The following is a 25129-nucleotide window of genomic DNA, read 5'->3' as shown; positions in this document are numbered from 1 at the left end:
ACCGGCGGGCTTGGCGGTGCCGAAGAGCGAGGTGAGTGCTCACAAGACCCACTGGCATCAGGGCATCGCAGATGTCGGGGTACAGAGTGTTCTTTGCCGGGCTGGTCGGCTCGCCTGGAGAGAAATGCGGAGAGTCTCCACGGCCCACGCCGGCCCCGACGAGTCACCGTGGCCGAGTTGCGGCCCTCGACTGTTATCCGCCCCAGTAGCATCCCCGTTCCGGATGAGCCACGACCCATCCTGGCACTTGAGCACGGCTAGCCGATCTGGTATCCTCGCTGCCATCGCGGCACCCTCGCCCGTCTCCAAGTACCGAACACTGTGCCACTGGGTCCCTTCCCCGTCGTTCGCCTCCCCTTCTCCAGATTTCGTCGGACTGTTACAATATCCTCGTCTCTGTATGGCTGATTCCGAGGTCCATGAGACCCTCGCTGGCCATGGCAATGGCGCTGGTTGGCGTTTCGGCCGGGGAGAAGAGCCGTGCCCCCGGGGGGGAAACCCTATGTATCGGTACCGAAGACGCCAAACATACCGTAGAGCGTCGATCGCCTGTACTAGGACACAGCAAATAGGAACCGTTTCACACAAGCATTGTGGCTCTGCGTCTGGGTGGCTGCATGGCAGGGGTACGCAGAGCCAAGTCCCAGTACCAAGATTGGTCCTTCGAGCCACACACCGTAGGACCTTAAGGCCACGCCGGCTCGGGCTTCTGCAACAACCACAAATTAAGGGATTCGTCAGCCGGTGCCTTCTCAACAATTGATTATCTGGCTAGCTCGGGCAATCCGTGATGCTCGTTGGTCAGAGTGTCGCAGGACAAGCTGCAGCGGAGGATGCACGAGGCAAAGTGGAAAAGGAAAGTGCCACACCCCACAATCCTCCTGCCTCTCCACACTCCTTCCTCTTCTCTCCTCTCCCATTCCCACTTCTTACTGGCAACACCCCCTTCACATCAAAGGGGAATGGTGTCAATGGAGATCATGGTCGCATCGTCGCCCTCTGCAAGCATCAAGAAGTTGGTGTGTCGCGTGTGCCAGAAAGGATTCACCAAGGCTGAACATCTCAGAGTGAGTCTCTCCACGTCTCCACGATTTTGAGGGGCAGCTCCTTGCGCCAAGGCACGCCATATACTAATTTCCATGACTACCATTGCAGAGACATGAACGCTGCCGTAAGTTACTTTCTTATCGGGAAGAATCCTCTGCAGAAATTCTATTTAATTTCTTCCGTCAATTCTGATTGAATCCGTCGGCTTACCGGAAATGCTGCAGATACCGGGGCCAAACCATATGTCTGCAAAGAGTGCTGTCGGCCGTTTGCCCGACAGGATGCTCTTACCCGCCATGAAAAGCTACACCAGCGGGACGTGAACGCCAAGCATGGCTCACCGTCCGTCTCAGCGCCTCCATCTGCGTCCTTGGACTCGATGGCCTCATGGGACACGGGTAGCACATCTACTGCACCCCCGGCCTCAACGTCGGCCACCAGTCACTCATGGGATGAGTCTCAATCGAGTCAGCATGCGGGCATGCAAAATGTTGCCTCTGATCTGGACTTTGCCCTCATCTGGCCGGACTCGGAAAATCTATTCCAGAGTCTGATGTCCTCCGACACAACGGATCAATGGCAGATGCCCTTGGGTACATTGCCCTTTCCGCCTGTTATACAGGATGTCAATGGCATGAATTTTGGGTCTCCCAATTCGTTTGACGACCGAAGCTCGTCAGTTGGAGCGATCCCATCCGGGGAAGGACATCAAGCCGTGCGTGACGTGACGGAGATGGTAACCAGTTCGGTATGTCGGTTCGCTGTGTTATTAGATAATTCCCCCGGAGCCAGAAAGGCTTGAAAAATGGAGATGGCTGTGGAAAGGCATTGTCTGACAATCTCTCTTCTAGTCATCGAGTGTAACGGCTGCCGTCAAGGCCACTTCCATTACATCCGTCTTCCTTGACGAATGTCTTCACATGTTCTTCGTCCGCTTCATTCCAACATTCCCTATTCTGCACCGGGCGACTTTTGTATTCCGCGAATGCACCTATCCTCTGCTGTTAAATGCCATTGCGATTGGATCTTTGTATCTAGGCCCGAAGGACTCGGTCGCGAAGGGCGAAGCACTCTGGCGACTTGCACACACTGCTGTGGCCACCTCCTGGCAGTCTCTGATCACACACCATGGTCCATACGATGGCTGCAAGGGGGTCCAACTCATGGTCACAGCTCTCTTGAGTCAGGTATATGGAGCGTTGTCCAAGAACCGAGCAGTTCGAACGACAAGCCAAATTTTCCGTCCGCTTGTGTTTTTCTGGGCGCGCCACTGCGGCATGTACGATAGCGCGCCTTATTCAATGGAGAATCTACCATCTGCCGATTCTACGGCTGCTGAGAAAGAGCATCAATGGCGGATTTGGTCTGCTCGTGAGATTCAACAACGTGCTCTGCTAGCATACTACGTGCTAGATGGGCTCGTCGCTCAAATGTCGGGGGATGGAGCTTCGGCTCGACATGTCTCGAATCCCTTGAGTCTGCCCAGCAGCGAAGCCGCTTTCGATGCTAGCAATCCCGATGACTGGCTCGCGCACATGCATTCTCAGACTCCAGATCAATCCTCATTCCTGGTCATCTTCCGCTCGCTCTTCCCGCCGGTCGGGAACTTCCGTCCCTTGGAGTATCAGTTCTCCGCTTTTGGACTTCGGGTTGTACTCGAGGGCCTCCAGTCTTTGATCTCCGATTGCAACGATCATGAACTGGCTGTTGGGGTGCCTGGTCGCTCTGATGTTCGTCGAGCTCTTGCCCAGGTCCATGAAACCATTTCAATGAGCATCCATTTCTCAGCTGCAGAGCGGTTGGAGATCTTGCTCCGGTGGCATACCGTTTGTTTAGACACAATGGTCAACTCCACTGTGCTTTCTCGCCATGTCTGCTCTCGCTACAATATCTCTCAGCATGTGTCTGGAGGCGGCCGAGATATTCGAACCGGATTCGACCTGATCAAGTGGGCCAACAGCGAAGATGCTCGTCGCGCAGTGCTCCACGCGGTTGCCATACAAGATATCATCGAGCAGCTTCCTCGGGGACGCGCTCATGTGGTCCATATGCCCAGCTCACTGTTCGCGGCAGCCACAATCTATGTGGTCCTTTCACTTGCCGGTGCAGCGACCATTCATCTCCCTCGAACAATCGTCTGGCAAGATGCATTACTCTCCCATTCGGACCTCAACATTGATCATGACGATATGCGACCGCCATCCGGGTCGGAGACTCGTCGCTTTGTCGAATCCGAGCATACGAACTCCCAGGCGTCGATTGGAGGGGCCGTTCGAAATCTCCTGTACGAGCTCAACTCGATACAGAAGCTTTTCCGTTGTCTCTCCTCTCAGTGGGGAATTGCTCATGATATGGAGGACATTGTTGCGCAGTGGATTCAGCTCTGTCACTGCCATTGAAGAATCGAGCTGGGCTCTTTTGTATTCATATTCGGTGTACTAGTAGGGAGTGTTATTATGTTGCACGGCGAGACACCAGGCGTCGGACGTATTTTTTGCACATGACGAGATATGGACATGATTATGAGTTTGAAATTGGGGGCAACCTGCAAGCAGTGTTCTTTTTGCATCTTATATTTCGCCAAGCAGGGCGCAGCCTCTTGACCTCCCCGCCAGTGATTACATACATCCCGGTCACTTGGCGTGTTCAGCTTATCCTTCGAGACCAAGACAGCTCTCTCTCTCTCTCTCTCCCCCCCGGAGACTCTCCAGATTTCCCACCAACCACGAGTACTCTGTATCACTGTGAAATTCGAGACGTCTGTGTTTTTATTTTATGAAATGATTCATACACAGACATGACAGTCATATTCCCGGTCTTGATCCAGAGATCGACAAGAACCAACTTCACTGATGAAAGTCGAAGTTATTACATCTTGATTTGGACATTCATCCCACAGTCATGCATTTCTGGAGCCATACTCAATCAGGTATAGGGGCCTGCATACAATGACACACGTAGTATAGCAGTTTGCGGCATCAAACTCAAGATACTCCCATCGCGTTGCTCCCCGCCTAGGCTATTTCCATAAATGGCCAAACTCCGGTGGGGTCGAACCCAGCCATCCTATTTACGGCATTCTATCATGCTGTCGGAGCCCGGCGAAGGTTTAAAAGGCTCGGCGCCTCCTCGTGAGTGGCATGTCGAGTGCCAAGTTGCTTGGGGTCAGGTTCTCATCACCATGTGTAGCTTTTGAGCGGCCCCGGCCGTGAGTTGTGTCCAATGAGGTCTCGCAACCATCAATTTCATGCCTATATTCCTGGGTCAAGTTTCGGCTAGTCGTCCGTTTTCTTCGATCCGGGATTTTCTGGGGAAGTTCTGGGGATGTACGCTATAAAGGGACGATGTGGGCCGGCGCGTGCTGGTAGAGGCTCACAGAGCTGTGGGGTCCATATCCTAATTCTTTAGGTATCGCCTCAAAATCCATTATATCACGATTGCCATCTTGCTTTGTTAACTGGACTGTGGCCAGTCTCTGCGCCTCAATATGAAGCTCCCCACCTTTCCCAAGGTGTACAACACCTACTTCGTTGCAATCATTGCAACCGTCGGCGGCATGCTGTTTGGCTTTGACATCTCCTCCATGTCAGCCATAATCGGCACAAGCCAGTATATCGACTATTTTGACAACCCCCATGGCGTCCGGCAGGGCGCTATCAACTCTGCTCTGGCAGCTGGATCCGTGATCGGATCACTCATGGCCGGACCCGTCTCCGACAAGATCGGTCGTCGCGACTCGATCTTCTTCGCTGGCTTCTGGTGGCTGATTGGAACTGCCGTCCAGGCTGGTGTCAATAGCTTTGGCTCCCTGATGGCAGGTCGCGTTTTGAATGGGATCTGCGTTGGAATCACATCTTCCCAGGTCCCCGTATATCTGGCTGAGATCACGAAGAAGGAGAAACGAGGGTCGATCATTGTGATTCAGCAACTGGCCATCGAGTGGGGTATCTTCATCATGTTTTTCATCGGCTACGGCTGCTCGTTTATTCCAGGTCCTCCTTCTTTCCGACTTGCCTGGGGCCTGCAGTTTGTCCCCTGTGTGATCTTGATGATCGGATTGCCTTTCCTGCCTGAATCTCCTCGCTGGCTGGCCAAGGTCGATCGAACCGAGGAGGCTATCACAACACTGGCTCGCATTCAAGCAGGGGGTAACGTGGATGATCCCCTGGTTGTGGCCGAATGGGAGGAAATCACTACGGTTCTGGCAGCAGAGCGATCTGCTGCTCCTGGCTGGCGCAAGTTCTTTTACAATGGAATGTGGCGTCGTACCATGGCTGGATTCACTGTCCAGGCATGGCAGCAAATGTCAGGAGCCAATGTCATGACATACTACGTTGTCTATGTCTTCCAAATGGCCAAGTGAGTCAACCACCCTCCGATTCCAAATTCAGCCCTTGCAATGCTAATCTTCGCTACCTTTTAGCATGACTGGTAATATTCTGCTCATTTCATCCGGCATCCAGTACGCTCTATTCATCATCTTCACCTCGATCATGTTCTTCTTCATCGATAAAACGGGTCGTCGCACGTTGCTCATGTATGGGGCGATTGGCATGGCTTTGTGTCATTTCGTCGTTGGGGGGGTACTCTCAGCAGGGGAATATGTTCCAGACGGTGTTGACAACAACCTCAATGTCTTGATCCGAGTAAAAGGCCCGAAAGCTCATACGGTGATTGCTTTCTGTTATTTGCTCATCATAATATACGCCCTGACACTTGCGCCCGTCGCCTGGGTGTATGCTGCAGAGGTCTGGTCTCTGGAAACTCGGGCTATTGGGATGGTAAGCTCTTTTTCAACCTTCTCTGCTTGTCGGCTTGTCATCAGATGAAGCCTAGAGACTGATCAAATCAACAGAGTATTGCAGCTGTCGGAAATTGGCTTTTCAACTTCGCACTGGGTCTCTTCGTTCCTCCGGGCTTTGCAAATATTACTTGGAAACTATTCATCGTTTTCGGAATCCTCTGCGTTGCCGCTGCCGTGCAAGTGTTCTTCACGTAAGTATCGCTATCCTTATGGTATCCAGACTCCCTTTTGTTGACTCTAAACTTCAGCTATCCCGAGACCTGCGGAAAGACGATCGAAGAGGTGGAGGAGCTTTTCAGTGATGGTGGTCCCAAGCCTTGGCATACTAAGCCCGGTCACTCTAATTTGGATGGTCTGATTGAAGAAGTTCGGGATAAAGGCCTGCACGCCAAAGATGTGGTCGATCGCCAACACCACGACGGCCTGCACTCAGCCTCAGCCACCCTGCCTGAGAAAGCGGGCGCTGCCGCTAGCCCCGCTTGATGGAGAGGATTTTTCTAAGCGTTGGGGGCTTTTTAGTGGGGAGTAGATTTCATTCCCATCTACCGGTTCATAATGTCACAAGTCTTGCGTGCGTTCTACTCCATAATTCCAAACAACCGTCCTCGTTCCAACTCCCATGGGCTCATCGTTTCAATGTAGGAATGCCCTGGATTAGCATATTTCGCTTGAGATTGAGCCCTGTGGGTACTTATACACTAAGCTAGCAATGGAAGGTACTTTAAAATACGCCTTTGATGGCCCCGGGGGCCATGCAGGTAAGGTCCCCATATTGTGGGGGCTAGCTTGTCTGGGTGCAGATGGAGAGGCATCGCCCCCAACCGGACTCCCTACTTTGCGCAGAAACAGTAAAGCTTTGTGGGGATTCTATGTCCAGATAAATCGTGCCCTACGCTAGCGTAGATGCCATCACATAGTGTCACTAAGCATACTGCAGGCGCCAGTCCGTGCACATTTGAGCCTCAACGCTTCGGTGTTGGTTGAAGCAGAGAACGCCTTGACCTAGCAGGGATTCTCAAATGACGAAGAATTTATTAATTGGTAATCCCAATCAAAAGAAAATAATTCCACTATTCAAAGTCCTTTTATCTTCCCACTACAGAAAATGCGATTTCAATATTACGCTGCCTTCGTTGGCATTTCATCACTATGTCTGGCAGCCAAATTCGACCCCATCACCAAACCGACAAAGGGTGAAACCCTCACAGCCGGCAAGTCCTACACTATCAAGTGGAATACCGAATCATCCACCGACACCGACTCAGTGAACCTTCTGCTCGAGAGTGGCAACAGCACCGAAAACACAGAATTCGTGGCGTGTATTAGCAGTGAGTAATTCCTGTCCCAACATATCTTGTGTGTTTGTCGCATACTTGGGGCCATCAGCTAACTCCTCGCAATAGCCGACACAAGTAATCGCAAGGGTCACTTCAAATGGAATGTTAGCACTCTGCTGTCTCACGAAGAGACATACTATATCAAGATTGGATCTATCGACAATGCCAATACTTTCAGTTACTCTCCCCCCTTCAAGATTGAAGGTGGCTCTTTGGCCTCAACGAACGCGACGGGGTCGAGTGGGCTCCCTACTTTGACGCCGAGTGCATCGTCGACTACGTCTGCCTCTACCTCTGCGACAGACTCGCCGACCTCTTCGACCTCATCTTCTGGAGACGTTGCAGCTACATCCGTTGTACCGGCTCCCTTGGCTTTTGTTGGTGCTGCGATAATCGGCGTTTGGGTTCTCTGAACACTCTAGCTATACTTGCTCTCAAACTCGTGCGAAAGGTCTTTTACGATTCCTCATCTTTTTATACCTCATGGTGAACATTTTTAGAGTGCATTTGGTAACAATGAGTATTATTCTGTGTTCGCGTTATTCGTCCATTAGAGAACGTAGAAAAGCTTCTCTATGATCACAAATAAATAGATCATGGAGCGCTGCTCTTATTGATACATTCTGTCGTTGTTTCTGATAAAAATAGGGTGAGATCCCTTGAATTGATCCAATGGTGAATATTCCAGTGCTTGTGGGCCTCCTCGTCAATATAAAGTGCATCCCGTGAAGAATCGGTTCTTTGCTGTATTCGAATGATGGTTGCGAGTAAACGACTGCTTCTGTTCGGCGCCATTCAATGATCGATTGCGCTCGAAGCATTTTCTGGCGTATCTTGTTCTGAAATTTGAGTCGGCACGGCACCTTCTCCTCTCTCATTTGGTTGGGTCTGTGATTTTTCGGGATTTTCTGCAAAATTTCTATGCAACCGATAATCTCTTGTCGTAATATTGGGGGAGCCACCACCAAGACCACTCTGACTTCGTTGGACCCTCGTCTCGTGTAAGTGTAAGCGATTTAGACGTGGGTGGCGAAGGAATGGCGAAGCACTAGCACGGTGAGTCGACTCGGACTTTCGTTTGCGGCCAGGGGAGCTCTGGATATATTTCCCAGCGTCAACCTCCGCTGGAGTATCTTTCTTTTCATCTGGTTCGGTTATCTTACATGGTGCATCATTGCCCTGTGGCTGACCTTGTGGCTGACCTTCTAGTTGACCTTGCGGCTGGCTCTGCGCTTGGCCCGGGGGGACCCAGTGGTGGAATGATATTGGGTTGGATGGCCCACGGGGCCGTGGGATTTGCCGTGCGGAAGCAGGCTGGCTCGTCCCTGGGCTATCTCTGTTTTGCATATACGCTGGTGTAGCTGCCTGAGAGCGTGGATTCGTTGCTGGCGGCGGCAGTGGCGAATGGGCTGTGGTGTTCGCAGGGAGGACCGACGTACCGCCATTCTCGGGTATATGCGATGGAGTATTCGCCCTGCTCGCAGACAAATGTTGATTATTGTGATAAACAGGGGCAGGGGCAGCAACGCGAGCATCTTTCTGAGGGTCGAATGTCTGAGTGAGTGGGGGAAGAGTTGTGGATGGCCCTGCTGGTTGGCCTGGTCCGGGAAAAGGCCAACGTGACTGCGTTGGATAAGGCAAATTTTGAGATTGCTGAGGCGTATATTGCAGTGACATATCCGTTGTGAAACCTGGATTGCCGGCTCTTCCCATAGCAGCAAAAATCGAGGGGATCGTAGTTGGGGTAATGCCCCCGCGAAGAGATTCCTGTAAAATGTTCTGCTCGACTTTGCGCTGTTCAAGCCGCAATGATTCCTGGCGCGTCTTCTCTTCTTCTTGGGCACGGCGATCTTCTTCAGCTTTCGCTTGCAGCCATTGTCGCATCGTCTCCAGGTCGTACGTCCCGGACGGTGTTGGCAGGGGAGTGGGCATGGCTGGACGCACTCTGGCTAATGCAACCAGTGGTGGAAGTTCCCTGCGAGACCTGTTCATCAATGAGGACCGAGGCGATGGCTCAGACTGCGGACGAGGGGGCAGTCCCGTGTGCAATTCGTTATGGGCTGCACGCTCATTGGAGATTCCGGGATCGCTCTGAGAGGGGATGAGAGTAAGCCACATGCTCGACGGAACTCGAGCAGCAGAATTCCAAAATTCGTGGGGTTGAGAAGGGGAGGAAGCACGACTGCCATGTCCGCCAGTGCAAATGGGGCAGGTACCCCAGCCGGAGGAACCTCAGGCACGCTTGAATGCCGCGCACGGTCCATGGGCTTCCCAAACTGGAAAGCACCTACCTTCAGGCTTGTGAATGGTGCTGATTCAGCGCATCTAAGAGGCCCCGTCTGTGTAACCACCGAGGCTCTGCAACGACGCAGCTGAGAGCTGGCTGCACTCCCACGAGAGCAGGCAGGATGGCTGATATCGATGGTCCAACACAGGCAGGAGCAGACTAACGCATGTCGACACGATCTAAAATTGATCTGAGCTGCTACCTTAGCACGGGCCCGTCCGTAGGACACATTATGGCACCAGCCTTTGCCAGTGCCTTGCGAGGAAGGGTTTAATGATTGTTGTTGGATTGGTGAAGGTGCCAGAAAAGGTTTGGAGGCAGAGAAAGGAAGACAACGTCCAGCTTCGTGGGACCTACATGAGCCCGAATCAATCGCTCTACGAGACTACAACGTCCCGAAAGGGCTGATGGGTGGATATGGGTTCGCCCCAAGCCTGCACAAATAAGATGAGGACGAATCGTCATTTCTGCTAGCCTCACAGGAGCCGCTTGCGCGCTCCAGTGACTGGCGGTGGTGACACTGCGAGCGGCCGGGTCGCGGATTCTGCGCAAGCGCATTATCCACTTGGTCATGGCGCCGATTGACTCAAGGGCCGGCCCCTAGAGCAACACTCTAAAAGGCAGGCGGCTCAGGAACTGTGCCAATCCCATCAGTAAACCCTCCTTTCACATTTGATAGCGGTCCTTTTGACGACTTGGCGGGACCCCAAATCGGGGCTATTTGTATTGCCTTGAATACCACCGGGCACCAGCTTCGCCGCGCAAGTTATCTGCCAGAGTCAGAGGCCAGCGCCTGCGAAGCCCCTCGTCTCTGCTCGGCCTCCGACCGTTCTGCATTGAGACACGCTCAGTCAGAGCTGTGGTCGCCCCATCCAACCCCCAAAAGAAGAAGGGAATCGATACAGCCACACCTCTTCTGCCTCAGAACACACCCCCTCCCTGACTTTTTAGGTATCTGCGAGTTGTATCTGCGAGTGCTTCGGCTTAGGTGTCCTGGCCATGCGAGACGATAAATGAGCTTTCTGCTCTATAGGGAAGAATTATTCTGGCCCCATCCCATTTATTTTGTATAGCGCATCGCTCCCTAGAATAGCTATCCAGAAAGCTGGTCACGTAGGTAACTGAGCATTCAATTTGATGGTTATCAAGACCATATTCGGCTGGGTATTCTGCGTCGGAACTGGCACGTTGTTTGTTCAAGGTTCTAGTGCTGTATTATCTGAGCGAAGCGATGGCGGGGACGTGGTCTGAGACAAAGGGGGTGTGGAAGCATCAATCTCCAAACCGAATAACATTAAAATTTTAGTCGGCTAAAAAATTCATGCAATGGCAATAAAAATTCACTTCTAAACAGTGGCAGATTGCTTAAACCCCGCGGGCAGCTAGTAGGTCTTACTCCTGACAGCCGCCCCGGTACCATAACCCGTGGACTTGACAGCACCATGACGACAAAATGATTATACGGAAAACTATTCAAGCGTACTATTTTTTTTCCTTCCGGAATTGAGCCAGCTCATTTAATTCTGAACCCCTGTCAAAGTTCGCATTTTCTTCGATCTGAATATACTTGCAAGGCATTCACAATGTCGTCTTCAATGGGCGAGCATGGGGTGTTCAAAGTTCCAGAGTCTGCACAGACCCAAAACAAACCGGGGTAAAGTGTTCTTTTTTTGGGCTTAGCTTGGCGTCATCTGTGCTAACCGTTTGTCCAGTTTAGAAAGCAGGATGGCGTTTGCTAGCGAATCATCCAAGCTAGAGCATGAAGGGGAATTCATCGAGTACACTGGCTCAGGCAAGTTGACAGACAAGAAAGTACTCATCACTGGAGGAGAGTAGGTATCTCTACATCCACACTTTTCCAAGTGCGGGTTTAATTCGAGAATCATAGTTCTGGGATTGGCCGATCAGTCGCAGTATTGATGGCGAGAGAGGGGTCAGATATCAGCATTGTCTACTTGCCGAAGGAGCAGGAGGACGCCGAGTTTACCAAAAGGATGATCGAGGGGGAAGGCAGACAATGCCTCCTCATACCGGGCGATCTAAGAGATCGCAATTTCTGCCATTCATCAATCGAGGAACATGTCAAGAGGTGAGTCCAGAGTACCTGTTTCACACCATTGCCAAGAAGCTCATATTCTCATTTCTTTGTAGATTCGGTGCACTCAATGTCCTTGTCAACAATGCATCGAAGCAGTATATAACCCAGAAATTCGAGGATATCGATCTAGACAAGACCGAAGATATTTTCAGATCCAACATCATCCAGATGATTACGATGGCCAAATACGCACTCCCCCATATGTCGTGTGGAGATTCGTACGTTGCGCGCTCTTGGCATGAAAAGCCAAATCACCGGATACTAATTCCGATAGCATTCTCAACACGTCGTCCATTGTGACTTTTCGGGGATCTGGAACCATGATAGACTACTCTGCAACCAAAGGGGCAATTATAGGCTTCACCAGGTCGCTGGCCAAGTACCTCATTCCGAAGGGAATTCGGGTGAATGCCGTGGCGTAAGTTGCGCTTCCAATGAATTGTGGAGACAGCTAACGCTCTGAGATATAGTCCCGGTGCTATTTACACTCCTATCCAAGCAGATACCCGGGATGCCCAATCAATGGAAGGCTGGGGGAGCAAAGTAGGGCTCGGTCGACCAGGGGAGCCCAGCGAAGTTGCAACCAGCTTTGTCTTCCTGGCCAGTGCAGATGCCTCACTTTATTGTGAGTACCTGGTGGCCCGGAATTGTTATTAATATCGAATAGAGCTAATTTCATACGATGACCCTATGAACAGACGGACAGGTTTTACATTGTTACGCACTCGGCGACTAATTGTAAGAGAGGCGTGTGGTGGCGCCATTCTTTGACGCGCGACCTCGGGAAGCTGGTCCCGCTCGCAAGCCGTTCGCAATGTGCATTTATCTATCCAAGTGTCTTCGCAGAATTCCAGTTCCATTTTTCCACTCTTACACGTCGAATGTCGTGTAGTTAAGCCGATCATTCAATTTATAATGCAGAGGACTACGTTAATACCTATCAAACACTATCCTGAAGTCAGTATACAAGCCAGGGCTTGGCCCCTTCCAGTGCTTTTTCCCATCCGCCGTCGTTTTGCCAAATCGCAATGCTCTCCACCTCATCCCGGCCCAATTTTAGGCCATTGTAGAGATGCTTGGCATAATTTAGCGTAATTCTTTATCTTGAAGAAGCATTGAGAGAAGCAAAAATACTCACCGGAAACAATCCTTCATCCGGTCGTGGACCACAGACCTTGCCATCCGGGGATTCCCATCGGATATCCGACATGACTGTGGCGTACTGGATGCGCAGGATATACACCAAAGGCTCATTCTTGAAAAACATTTTCAATGTATTGGGGACCTGATGAGCCATCGATAGGTGAACGAAGCCCGAGTTCTGATCCAACTCGCTGACGGGCAGTCGCTCGGGCAGCGGCTCCCGCACCCCAGCGGAGGAGGGGACGATCTTGTAGATGTAGAGGGGCTGGGTATTCAGCGTCGTCATGATGGAGGAGGCCTGAAGAGTCCAGTGTCCAGTGGGTGAGAGATGAACCAAGAGGGGCCTGCTGGTGGGTTTATGGATGTCATGGATGGTGAATCGCCAAACAGGCGGGGTTTACCGGTTCGGCCGCTTGAGTCACGCACGGCGGGCGGGGTCGCGGTCGTCGAGACTTTCGGAGTCAACAAACTGAGTCAGTTTCGCTTGATGGGTTCCTTGGGAGTTTTGATTATTGGTTAATTAGTGTAGCTGCCATATGGCTACTTCACTGGGAACGTGGTTTGTTTGATTATTGCTGCTAATTGTAGTAAATGTTGATTGTCGATATATATTGTGGGCCTTAAGATCTGGCTCCATCGACAATCGATTTCCACCTGGGCATCATCTTAAAGACATAATACCACAAAAACCTACATAGAATAGCAATTGAGTACTACATCAACTCTGCATCCATTTTATTGGCAATTTCCGCAAGCCAGAGAAGAAAACGCGGTGTGAGTGACAGCCCAACTGAGCAAATGTGACGGTTGCGCGGGGCTACCACGACATTTGCAGACCCTCCCAGACCTGCCGAATCGATCTTGGCTACGATTGCCAAGACGGTCCCTATCTTGTCCCACCAACTCCGAAGCAGCGGCATAACCGCAGATTCGATGCGCTTATCTTCGAAGCACCTCCAATGTAAATGAAATGCGATGAAACAACCTGGCACACGCTTCCTGACCGAAATCCACGAGTCTCGATGGGGATGGTGACTTATCACGTGACCGCTAGGATCGGCGTGGCGTCACCTGATGGCGCCATGCCTGATCGGGAGATTTGTTTTGGGCGTGTCCGCTTTGGGCTGGGGAATCCCGGCGCCGCACCTGCCCTGTTGTGCCCTGTTGCTGTGTCGGCCCCTCCCCACCGTCACGAGGAATCTCATCATCGGAGGGTCTCGCGGCTCATTTTCGACTCTCTGACGCTCCGACGCTTCGACGCTGCACACCTCCTCGCTTGCAACGGCCGATTCAATTCATCCAACCGTGCGCTCGCGCTTGATCTCACATTCCAAGGGCATTGTTTCCCGCGCACAACCAGCTTCTGAAGCCGACTGGTTCATAACAACTTCCCACCGCTGCCACTGAAGCAGGCATGCGGTCATTCGAGCACAAGAATCTCCCTTCGGTTTTCGCATTCTTGTCGCGACGCTCATAGTGATGTCGACTCAATTCCCATCGCTCAAGCGCGCCCAGACGGACCTCCCGGCGCAGCCAACAAGTCCACTCCGGCACACCGGCTCTAACGCGTCTACCAACTCATCTGCCTACTCCATCGCGTCAAGCTCTTTCGCGCCGAGTCGCACCAGCACTGTCTCGTCAAATGGGTCGATACCAGGAAACCTAGGCCATTATCGGGGCAAGAGCGAAGTCACGCCCGGTGCGATGGATTTCTCCGAGCGCGGAATCTCCTCCAACGCTGGGACAACATACGAAAGCATCCGCCGTTCCCTGCGGCCTCTGCAACAAGCTCCTAACATCACCTCGTCTCCTCCGAAAGCCGCCGCCTATCGTCATTCGCGCAGCAACACCATTGATGAGCACCACTACCCTAAGGAAAACCGACCGATCACACCAGACGCGCATCAAATCCATCTCAAGGAGAATGAATCACCCCGCTACAGAGCAGCAGCATTCGAGCCTCAAACACCCCCTCATGGAGTTTCCCCACGCCATTGGTCGCCCACCCCGACACCAGGATCACCCCGGCCCGCATCGCCCCAGAAGGCTTTGTCGAATAGTCCTCACCCGCCTCCGTTGACCACCGCCCTGTCCGCCCCGGATCTCGAAACCTTCCAAAAGTCTTCAACCCGCCACCTCCGAACCCTCTCCAAAATTGCGCAATCTGGCGAAACTGAAGAGTTCCAATTTGGCTCCGGAACAGCTTCTGTCACCGGACTATCGGGGCGCCGCCGACTCAAGCGCGCCGACTCAGTGGCTGGAAGAAGTGGCGCGATCTCTCCAGAGAAGCCGAAGACTTCATCATGGGCGGCAGGGAACTGGATGGACGCGCAGCGACAGTTCTTGCAAGCCTACGAGTACCTCTGTCACATCGGTGAAGCCAAGGAATGGATCGAAGAAGTGATCCAAAAGCAAATTCCGCCGATTGTTCAACTGGAGGAGGCACTACGGGATGGTGTGACGCTGGCAGAGTTGGTCCAAGCCATGTACCCCGATACCCCTTTGAGGATCTTCCGAAACCCCAAGCTGCAGTACCGCCACTCCGATAACATCGCCCTATTTTTCCGATTCCTCGATGATATTGAGCTACCAGAGCTCTTCAGGTTCGAATTAATCGATCTGTACGAGAAGAAGAACATCCCCAAGGTTATTCATTGTATCCACGCATTGTCATGGCTACTGTTCAAGAATGGCATGTTGGATTTCCGTATGGGCAACCTGGTTGGACAGCTCGAGTTCGAACACCATGAGCTTGAGAAGACTCAAAAGGGTCTCGATAAGTCCGGTGTCAGCATGCCCAGTTTCGCTGGTATGGCCGCGAATTTTGGGGCAGAGCCTGAGCCGGAACCGGAGCCCATCGAGACAGACGAGGAACGAATTGATCGTGAGCTGCACGAGAACGAGGATGTCATTCTTGACTTGCAGGGTCAAATACGTGGTGCAATGCTGCGTATGAAGCTTGGCAGTATGATGAATGATCTATGGGATTGGGAGCCCATGTTGGTTGAGTTGCAATCGCGCATTCGTGGCGATTGGGCACGCCAAATCAGCGGATACCGTCTCAGCATGCGTCAATTCGCGGTCCAACTTCAGGCCATTAGCCGCGGATGCATTGTTCGTAGTCGTCTACGCAGCCAAATGCATTGGCAAAAAGCCCATGAGAAAGATGTTCTTCAGCTGCAAAGTCTGATCCGTGCCTCCAAGGTGCGAGCTCAAGCCAATCTTCTCCAGAATCGCGTTCGCTGTGAAGAATCTGGAATCAAGCACTTCCAAGCCGCCATTCGGGGTGCGCTGTCACGAAAGAATGTCTCTGATCAATACAACGAGATTGAATACGCCGAAAACGATGTTACGACCCTTCAAGCCCTGATCCGTGGTGCCCTGCGACGCAATCAACTGAGTGTACAGTATCAAGATGTGAAACAGGCCAATGACCGAGTCAAAACACTGCAGGCAGTGATTCGGGGTACACATGCCCGTCAGCACCTTAGCCAACTCAAGTCCTCTCTTCAACACGCAACTCCTCATATCACCCAGCTTCAAGCGGCCTTCAGGGCTCAAAAGGCCAGAAAAAACCACTCCCAAATCTTGGGCTCTCTTGCCAAGTCTGAGAATGAATGGATTGCTCTGCAAGCCTTCACACGGGGAGCCGCTGTGCGAAAGAAAAATGCGGCTCTCCGTGCAGAGCTCACGAAACATCGCTCGTCACTTATCGATTTACAAGGTATTCTGAGGGGCAATGCGCTCAGAGCCTCCTTGAAAAACCAGCAGGCTGCCTTGATGAAGGAAGAGGCCAGAATTCTAGACTTGCAATCCGTGGCCAGGGCTTTCATGGTACGCAAACATCTGGAGGCCGAACGCAAAGGCCTTCAAAAGCAGGAACCCGTTATCGTGGAGCTTCAGGCCCTTTCCCGCGCGGCTTTAGAGCGCATTAAAGTTGGGAATATTCTCACCCGCCTCGAGGAGAGTGAACAGGAAATTATCCAGCTTCAGGCATTTTCGAGAGCCATGATGGTCCGAGTTCAGGTCGGCAACCTGCTCACAGATCTCGAGGATGAAGAGGAAGTTATTACCGACTTCCAATCCCGTATCAGAGGAATGATCATCCGCAATCGCTTCGAGGAGCGACGACGCCACTACAACGAGAACATGGAGAAGGTCATCAAGGCTCAAAGCGTCATCCGAGGTCGTATTCAGGGTCAAGCGTACAAGAGTCTGACAAGCGGCAAGAACCCCCCTGTCGGAACAGTCAAGGGATTCGTCCACCTATTGAACGACAGTGACTTTGATTTCGATGAGGAGATCGAGTTTGAACGTTTGAGAAAGGTGGTTGTTCAGCAAGTGCGGCAGAATGAGATGGCTGAGCAGTACATCAGCCAGCTGGACATCAAGATCGCGTTGCTCGTCAAGAACAAGATCACTCTCGATGAAGTTGTCAAGCACCAGAAGCACTTCGGTGGCCACATTGGCAATTTGCTTTCCAACACCGAAATTTCCTCAAAGGACCCTTACGACCTCAAAGCTCTGAACAAGACATCACGGAGGAAGCTGGATCAATACCAGGTGTTCTTCTTCCTTCTCCAGACCCAATCGCAATACTTGGCTCGTCTGTTCCGCCGCCTTCGTGAGATCAATACGTCGGACAAGGAATATGAAAGAGTCAGGCATTTGATGATGGGTCTCTTCGGATACTCGCAAAAGCGACGCGAGGAGTACTATCTCGTCAAACTGCTTGCACGATCCGCCAAGGAAGACATCGAAACGTTCGCCTCTCTTCCTGAATACTTGCGCTCGACTTCCTTCTGGAACAAGCTTTTTGGCTCATACGCCAAATCTCCTCGAGATCGCAAGTTTATGCGCGATGTTCTGGGCACTGTTGTGCGGGAGTCTGTCATTGAGAACCCCGAACTGGATCTCGAGAGCGATCCAATCCAAATTTACCGCTCATCCATCAACAACGAAGAGCTTCGCACAGGTCAGCGTAGCCGAAGGCGACCAGATCTACCACGTGAAGAAGCCATCCGCGACCCTGAAACTCGAGAGACCTTCATCCAGCATTTACAGGACCTTCGCGATATCGCCGATCAATTTTTCGCTGCGTTCGAGGACTTCCTGTTCCACATGCCCTTCGGTATCCGCTATATCGCTCAGCAGATGTACGAAAACCTTCTTGCGCGATTTTCAAACGAGGATCCCGGATTCATTTTGCAAACAGTCGGACACTGGGTTTGGAGGAATTATTTCCAGCCTGCAGTGCTGGAGCCCGAGAGGTATGGCGTGGTGGACCGAGGTCTTACCCAGGAACAAAAGAGGAACCTGAGCGAGATTTCCAAGGTGGTGGCTCAAGTTGCTTCTGGGAGACTCTTTGGAGCCGAGAATGTCTATCTCCAGCCACTGAACACCTACATCGGGGAATCGATCCAAAGGCTCGGGAGAATTTGGGGCCAGAGTAAGTAGCCCACTGTCTCCTGCAATGCTGCAGTTCCGCCTTAACTAACGCAAAACAGTGATTTCGGTTCAGGATGCTGAGTCCTACTTCGACATTGACGAGTTCAACGATCTTTACGCCAAGGCCAAGCCCACTTTGTACATTAAAATGTCCGACATCTTCTCGATTCATCAACTTGTGGCCTCGGAAATCGAATTCATGTGCCCGAACCCCGACGATTTCCTCAAACAGCTCATTCGCGACCTCGGAAACGTGAAGAGCAACGAAAATGAATTGATGAGTGTCAGCACGACTGAGATCAACCTGACTTTGAATCCCAAGTTAGCCCAGGTTGAAGGTAAGAATGACCCCAATCCATCACTCTCTTCTCCACTAATTATGTCCACAGATCCGGAAGCGGAGATCAAGGCACTCTTCATGGAGACCAAGAGATGCATTTTGTACATAATCCGTGTCCAGAGTGGAGCAAGCTTGATGGATATCATGCTCAAGCCTCCGACCGAGGAAGATGAGCAACGATGGGAAACCCTGGTGCGAGACGAACTCAACACAAACAACCCTCGACGAGGTGCCTATTCTGAGGCTAGCACTTTGATTGATATCGGATCGATGGCCTACACGGAACTCAAGAGTACCGCTCTTGAGAACATTCTGCGTCTTGAACAGGCCGGCAAAATCAGTCGACACAACCACTATCAAGATCTACTCAATGCCATCGCAATCGATATTCGCACAAAGCACCGCCGGAGAATCCAGCGAGAGCGCGAACTGGAGGGTGCACGTCTCACTTCAGCCCGTCTGAGCGACCAGGCGATCTATCTCGATCAACAGCTCAAGACTTACAACGACTACATTGAGCAGGCCATGATCACGTTACAAAACAAGAAGGGAAAGAAGCGATTCCTCATGCCCTTCACCAAGCAATGGGATCATCAGAGAGAACTGCAAAAGTCGGGCAAGGTATTCAAGTTCGGATCGTACAAGTATTCCGCCCGCACTCTGGCCGACCGAGGTGTCCTGGTTTCTTGGAAGGGCTACAGCGATCGCCAATTTGAGCGAGTTGACTTGACCATCTCCAGCAACGAGGTTGGAGTATTCACCATTGATGGCAGCAGTGGCAACATGATGGTGCCCGGTGCCAATGCGCAGGTACCGCTAGACGACCTGTTGCAGGCACAATTCAACAACACACAGTTTATGGACTTCTTCGACGGGCAGATGCGGGTGAATGTGAACCTCTTCTTGCATTTGATCATGAAGAAGTTTTACAATGAATAAACCTCACGTCCACGTTACGAAGTATGAACTGGGTGGGTGCTGTTAGTGATATTTTTACTTCTTCTGTCCTTTCCTTTGTTGCAAATACCTAGGGTATTTTTTCTTGATGATTTTCCATAGCGATACGTCTCGGCTTCACGAGCACCCGAATGACATGTACACAATATGAATAATCCATCCAGTGTTAGTGTAACTTAAGTTCTGTTCACTTATTTCTCGTATGATGGCCAGTCGGCGTCGAAATGATCGGATTTGATGCTGCCCAAAGCCAAGACTTCCCCGAAGTATACAGCGGGATCAGGGGCTGCCACGTGACTGCGTGGCGCGTGGAATCGGCCAGCTGGAAGCCGGGCATCTCCCCCTCCAACATCTCTACCCCAACTCCCAATCCCGGCGGGCGCGGATCGCTTCTTCCTTTCTGTCTCCCAATTGACCTAGCGGCTTCTTGACCCTCAATCAGCGATTCTTCCTGCGCCCTTTCCACCCCAACCCGACGGACACGTCCCCCTTCGCCATGGATCTCAATAACCTCAGAGATCAGGTTAGCAACCTGACCTTGTACGATATCAAGGCCGGTGTTCGCAAGATGCAAAATGGTATGTATCGGCCCCCTGCATATGACAGAAATCTGGTTCACAAAGCATCTCGCTTTGTTGCATGTTTCCGAAAAACCGAGCTGACCGCTTCCTTGTAGCTGTCATGAACTATACCGAGATGGAGTCCAAGGTTCGTACACCCAGCAAACTCTCCGCGCACCATCCCTCGATCAGATCTATATCCCCGTGCGATTTCTACCAGCTACACGCAATGACTAACACATGCCGATTAGGTCCGGGAAGCTACAAACAACGAGCCTTGGGGTGCTTCGACCACGTTGATGCAGGAGATTGCCAATGGAACACACAGCTAGTCAGTGGCGCCGGAGGAGCGAGTACCCTCGTTATGTCGCGCATATGCTAATACAGTTCCACAGCCAAATGCTGAACGAGATCATGCCTTTGATTTACAAGCGTTTCACCGACAAGAGCGCCGAGGAATGGCGACAGATCTACAAGGTAGACAATGACCTCGGAATGAATTGGACTGTTGTCTTTGGACTGGACTAACTGTTTGCGATGTATAGAGTCTTCAACTTCTCGAATTCCTGGTGAAGAACGGATCGGAGCGGGTGGTCGACGACGCGAGGTCTCATATGTCACTCCTACGGATGCTCCGGCAGTTCCACTACATTGATATGAATGGAAAGGACCAGGGAATCAACGTGCGCAATCGATCTTCGGAGTTGGTCAAGTTGCTGGGCGATGTTGACCAAATCCGTGCCGAGCGGAAGAAGGCCCGTTCAAACCGGAACAAGTTCAGCGGTTTTGAGGGCGGTATGAATGTGAGCGGAATGAACAGCGCCAGCTCCGGTCGCTATGGTGGCTTTGGAAGCGACAGTATGGGATACGGCGGCTACAGCGGAGGTGTCTTCGGTGATGGCGGAGGATTCGGTGGTGCTTCGAGTGATTTTCAAGAAGGTGGCGGTGGCAGCAGCGGCGGCCGTCGGGGCAATCGCTTTGACGAGTATGATGAGTATGATGAGGGAGATATCAGCCCGCCGCGTCGCGAAGCTCCTGCTGCGGCGAAACCACCTCCAAAGAAGCCCGAGCCGGCACCTGTGGAGGACCTCTTCGACTTTGGTGATGATGAGCCCGTCGCTCCGGCAGCGCCTGCCTCCAACACGGCTGGCAAGCAGCCTGCTAGCAGCGCATTGAACATGCTGGATTCGGCGCCCATCGATGACGATGATTTCGACGACTTCCAGTCCGCGACTCCAGCTCCTCAGCCTTCGGCGCAAACATCGTCGAACCAATTCGGTATTCCGCCTCCCGCCTCAACAGCTAGCACGACTTCTAACACTCAGTTCGTCGCCCCTCAACCAGTGTCTGCATCGCAGGGTGCCAACATCAATGGACTGGTCGGCTTCACATCGGCCAGTCCCACCCCGCCTACCAGCGGACTCGCCTCGCCCGTCTCGAACGCCCCATCTGGCGGCCAGCCGGTGATGGCCCCGATGGCCTCCAAGCCTTCAGGCTACCAAGCTGCCACCCCCAACTACTTCACCTCTGTTTCTACCAACGCCCCTCAGCCCTTCTCCTCTCACACCGCTACTTCCTCCATGTCCTCTGCGACTATCCCGTCAGCTGCCGGTAACAAGCCCGGCGCCGCGGCTTCCAAACCCAAGCCCTCCGGTGATGCTTTCGGCTCTCTCTGGTCCTCCGCCAGTGCAAGCGCGGGCATTGCCAAGAACAACACCGGCGCCAACAAGGGCCCCAATCTGGCCAGCATGGCCAAGGAAAAGGCCAGCGCCGGTATCTGGGGTGCCCCGGCCTCCAACACTGCTTCCCCCGCGCCGTCGGGTCAAACCCAGCAAAAGCAGGGTGGCTCCGCATTCGATGACCTGCTTGGTTGATTGCAATCTTGAATCCATATTGGCATTTTCCATTCCTCGGCTTTTGCTTTCATCAAGTATAGGCTTCATTAAAATATGGGGACGAAGTGAATCCGGCATTGAAACTCATAATTTGACCTCATTTATCTACTCCTTCTTGACCACCCTTTCTGTATTGTTGCTTCCTTTCCCCCGACCTATTTGTGCTCATTTCTCTTTCTCCCACTGATTTTATCGGATTGTTTCACCCACGGCTTTAGCAGAGCAGCTCTTGAGTCTGAAAATTCTCCTTGCAAAAGAACTCTGTCTTGAGTTGTTGCTAGTAAACGGTAATTAGCTTGTGTATAACCCTCATGATGTTCTGATTCCAAGTCTCCATCTTATAGCTACGACGGTGCCCTTTCAAAATTGTTCTGATTTGAATGGTGTTTCGTGCTATCAATTATAACACTGGATTTTGAGAAGAATCTGTGGATATAAACCAACATATATGAATGATAGTACATTTGATGATAAGTCCGGTATGGTGTCAGGGTGACTTGACACTAGAGCGATGACATGCACGAGCATTATCAATTAAATGCCAAGAACACTACACTAGTGTATGATTAAGGTATGTGATAGATCTGATTGTATGTGGTATCAACACTACTTTGACACCTCGGTGCTTTCGTGAAAGGGTCACATGCATTATTATATCTGACATGGATCGTATGTATGGAAAACACACGGTATGATATAACCAAAAAAATTGTGATTGTTGAAGGCCCCAAGAAAAAACATACTTATGGCTTCCTAGGGGCAATACAGACCTACGCAACAACGCAGAATGAATTTAGAGAATTTGAATAAGCATTACGCTGATGCTAATTGATGCTAAACAACGCCTGTGCTGAAAAAATGGCTAGATACAAGAAGAGGGTGTTGGGTTCAGAAAACAGGCATTTGTAAGAAGACGAGAATCGGGAAGATGGAAAGAACTCAAGCCGAGAGGAGACAGGTAAATTTGTTCTTTTCTTTGAACTCTTCCTCGATCAGGGTTATATCAAAATGGATGGGAATTCGTGGGTGGGATATCAAGCGTAGAAGGGGTAGAAATCATTCATCAGTTGAACTCAGGAAGGGTGTAGGAGGTGGAGGGTGGAGGGGGAGGGACTGTTAGGCCAGGAAAGCAGATGTGCGTGGAGCGATTGGTTCCATACATGCGTTCCATTTCGTGATGGCCGGCCATGAGGCGTGGAGCCCAGCACTCGCTGCGCCTTCTTATGGCTTCGGTATTCATCAATAGGAGCGGTGCGGGACGGTGACAGGGGCGGGGAGGTGCGTTTTTCGTTGAGAAAGCACGTTGTTCACATGTGTCGATTAGAGGAGCGCAAGTCTTGACAGACTCCAATTCCCCTCAAAGACGGCATCCGCAACTCTGTTAATAAAATTGGCCATATAGGTGATTGCTGGCCCAAGCTCCTGGTCAGGTGGATCCGTTTAGGAGTACTGGCAAGTCCGTTTCAGGTTTTCGCCAACTGACTAGAACGATTGCCGCCACCGGAAGTCTTGCTTTCCGAGACGGTATCGGGTTCATCTGCGTGACCAACCGAGATGGTCACTGGGGTATTGCCATTTGCACCGTGATGATCGCCCTGGTTAGGCGTAGGGGTAGATTGACCGGTGTTGACAGGGGTTGAATCATGACTGTCTTCGCTCGTGTCTATGCTGAGAGACGCACTATCGTCCGCAATATCTGGGCCAGGTTCTCCATTTAGAGAAGTAAGCCCACCTTCGATATCGCGAAGGAGCCGCACGAACTCCTCTGGGACAAGACCGTTTTCTCCTGTCTTGGGGTCCTCTGCAACCAACCAGCCTTGGCCATGTCGGTATGAGACGTATATCACTTGGCCCTCTGTGAGAGGAAGCTCATTCTCATGTTCGCGAGTAAAGTCAAAGAGAGCCACGGCTTTTCCATGCATTTCCTCATCCGGACAGCCGACCGCAAATTGATAGTCATTGGAGTACCGGTCGCCGCCCGTGTAGTCTTCCTCGGGTTCAAAGCCAGCTGCAGGCACAAACCATTGCGGGCCACTGCCATAGTATGAATGCCGTCCTTGATTTGCCGGGTATGTGACATACTCTCCACCTGGCCCATCTTCCATCGGATCCCCGCTGTTCACGTAATATGTTTCACTGCCATCGGCATTCATTCCAACATATGTACCGCGGTCCAGTCCAGCTCCTGCAACTTGCTCATCGCCGTTCAATTCTGTACCCGTGGACTTCTTGCGCTGGCGCGCCGTGGTCACTACCGGGCTATGGAGGTCTTCATCTTCACTGTAAGGCGGACCATCACCGAACGACATGGCTGGCAGCTGTTGATGACCTTGTCCATGACTGCTCTCTGTACTCCAGGGGCCAGATGCCCACGGACCTCGTGAGGTATCCCACGAACCGGGGGGGTCCGACAAGCGGCGATATTCACTGGCGGGGGTGGAAACACCCGAACCGCGTGGGGGTGGAGGTCCATAGTGCAGCGGGTGTATCGAGGGGTATGCAAAATCTCGCACCAGAGTGTAGGAAAGGCTGGAATGGAAGATCGGGAATACGTGCGAGCCCGGGCGCGAGCGGTTTTGCGACGTGAAGGACACGTTCGAGTAGGTCGACAAGCGGTCCTTTGCACTCGGCGAGTGTTTCACTGGTTCATTCGTGAGAATAGGTGGGAGAACCTGCAGGTTGCTCCCGGAAGTGTTGGCAGGTGCCGGGGACGACATCTCGCGAGAGCCCAACGGGTGGACGGGCATTGATAGGTAGCGAGGTAAATGAGGTTCGAGGCTAGCAAGGGATGCGTGAGGTGTTCATCGGTCGCGCTCGGACTCTATTTTTGCATTGCGATTTTGCTTGATGGCGCGCCAAACCCTGTCGCACTTTGCGATTGTAGATGGAGAGGTGTGCGGGGGGCTGTATGCAGTCAACGGCAAGGCGAGATGGAAGAGTCCTGGGCAATGAAGCTATTCACACAAGATGCCGGCAGCAGTCTCGCTAGACCCGGGTTGTCTAGAATGACAGCGATCCAATGGGATGTGGACAAGGACCCTGGGTGTGGGTTCGGGAATCGGCAAACTTTCGAAGAGGGGGAGGGCTGAGGGCGAAATGAGGGGAGGGGAAGAAGATTGGACGTGAGGGCCGAGACTTGGGAACCAAAGGTCGACAGGTATAGGTCCCTTGCAACCTGTGAAGAAATGGGGAGTTCAGATGGAAGGTCCAGCG

At 52.0% G+C, this 25129-nt stretch overlaps 9 protein-coding genes across 9 annotated transcripts; 6 read left to right on the top strand and 3 right to left on the bottom strand.

Annotated features, from left to right (window-relative positions):
• Window positions 1-223: 223 nt before the first annotated feature.
• N7532_004388 (uncharacterized protein) lies at window positions 224-3446 on the top strand (the record flags this gene model as incomplete). The annotated part of the gene is made up of 6 exons (XM_056616882.1): window positions 224-510; window positions 573-626; window positions 806-1067; window positions 1156-1171; window positions 1272-1795; window positions 1899-3446. 6 exons carry the CDS (start codon window positions 224-226, stop codon window positions 3444-3446), a joined length of 2691 nt encoding a protein of 896 aa, XP_056477239.1.
• Window positions 3447-4534: 1088 nt separating this feature from the next.
• On the top strand, window positions 4535-6334 carry N7532_004387 (sugar porter family MFS transporter; the record flags this gene model as incomplete). The annotated part of the gene is made up of 4 exons (XM_056616881.1): window positions 4535-5406; window positions 5471-5828; window positions 5903-6042; window positions 6100-6334. 4 exons carry the CDS (start codon window positions 4535-4537, stop codon window positions 6332-6334), a joined length of 1605 nt encoding a protein of 534 aa, XP_056477238.1.
• A 622-nt stretch (window positions 6335-6956) lies between these two features.
• N7532_004386 (GPI anchored serine-threonine rich family protein) lies at window positions 6957-7601 on the top strand (the record flags this gene model as incomplete). The annotated part of the gene is made up of 2 exons (XM_056616880.1): window positions 6957-7179; window positions 7255-7601. The coding sequence occupies 2 exons, from the start codon at window positions 6957-6959 to the stop codon at window positions 7599-7601; spliced, it is 570 nt and encodes a 189-aa protein (XP_056477237.1).
• A 382-nt stretch (window positions 7602-7983) lies between these two features.
• Window positions 7984-9306, bottom strand: N7532_004385 (uncharacterized protein; the record flags this gene model as incomplete). The annotated part of the gene is made up of 1 exon (XM_056616879.1): window positions 7984-9306. One exon carries the CDS (start codon window positions 9304-9306, stop codon window positions 7984-7986), a length of 1323 nt encoding a protein of 440 aa, XP_056477236.1.
• A 1752-nt stretch (window positions 9307-11058) lies between these two features.
• N7532_004384 (oxidoreductase, short-chain dehydrogenase/reductase family) lies at window positions 11059-12309 on the top strand (the record flags this gene model as incomplete). Its single annotated transcript, XM_056616878.1, has 7 exons — window positions 11059-11129; window positions 11188-11307; window positions 11364-11564; window positions 11627-11791; window positions 11848-11991; window positions 12044-12198; window positions 12272-12309. The coding sequence occupies 7 exons, from the start codon at window positions 11059-11061 to the stop codon at window positions 12307-12309; spliced, it is 894 nt and encodes a 297-aa protein (XP_056477235.1).
• Window positions 12310-12531: 222 nt separating this feature from the next.
• On the bottom strand, window positions 12532-13002 carry N7532_004383 (DUF952 domain-containing protein; the record flags this gene model as incomplete). The annotated part of the gene is made up of 2 exons (XM_056616877.1): window positions 12532-12648; window positions 12712-13002. The coding sequence occupies 2 exons, from the start codon at window positions 13000-13002 to the stop codon at window positions 12532-12534; spliced, it is 408 nt and encodes a 135-aa protein (XP_056477234.1).
• A 1127-nt stretch (window positions 13003-14129) lies between these two features.
• N7532_004382 (putative Ras GTPase activating protein) lies at window positions 14130-19443 on the top strand (the record flags this gene model as incomplete). Its single annotated transcript, XM_056616876.1, has 3 exons — window positions 14130-18165; window positions 18224-18502; window positions 18554-19443. Coding segments are annotated over 3 exons (5205 nt in total), but the record flags the coding sequence as incomplete, so codon positions are not given.
• A 514-nt stretch (window positions 19444-19957) lies between these two features.
• N7532_004381 (ENTH domain-containing protein) lies at window positions 19958-21895 on the top strand (the record flags this gene model as incomplete). The annotated part of the gene is made up of 5 exons (XM_056616875.1): window positions 19958-20039; window positions 20138-20169; window positions 20273-20352; window positions 20417-20498; window positions 20567-21895. The coding sequence occupies 5 exons, from the start codon at window positions 19958-19960 to the stop codon at window positions 21893-21895; spliced, it is 1605 nt and encodes a 534-aa protein (XP_056477232.1).
• A 1484-nt stretch (window positions 21896-23379) lies between these two features.
• N7532_004380 (adaptor protein NBP2) lies at window positions 23380-24633 on the bottom strand (the record flags this gene model as incomplete). The annotated part of the gene is made up of 1 exon (XM_056616874.1): window positions 23380-24633. One exon carries the CDS (start codon window positions 24631-24633, stop codon window positions 23380-23382), a length of 1254 nt encoding a protein of 417 aa, XP_056477231.1.
• Window positions 24634-25129: the final 496 nt, after the last annotated feature.

The sequence above is a fragment of the Penicillium argentinense genome, assembly GCF_028826775.1.
Source record: "Penicillium argentinense strain IBT 30761 chromosome Unknown utg000004l_segment0_segment0, whole genome shotgun sequence".
Taxonomy (NCBI): Eukaryota; Fungi; Ascomycota; class Eurotiomycetes; order Eurotiales; family Aspergillaceae; genus Penicillium; species Penicillium argentinense.
Note: the sequence above shows the minus strand (reverse complement) of the source record. Positions and strands in the feature narration are given on the sequence as shown.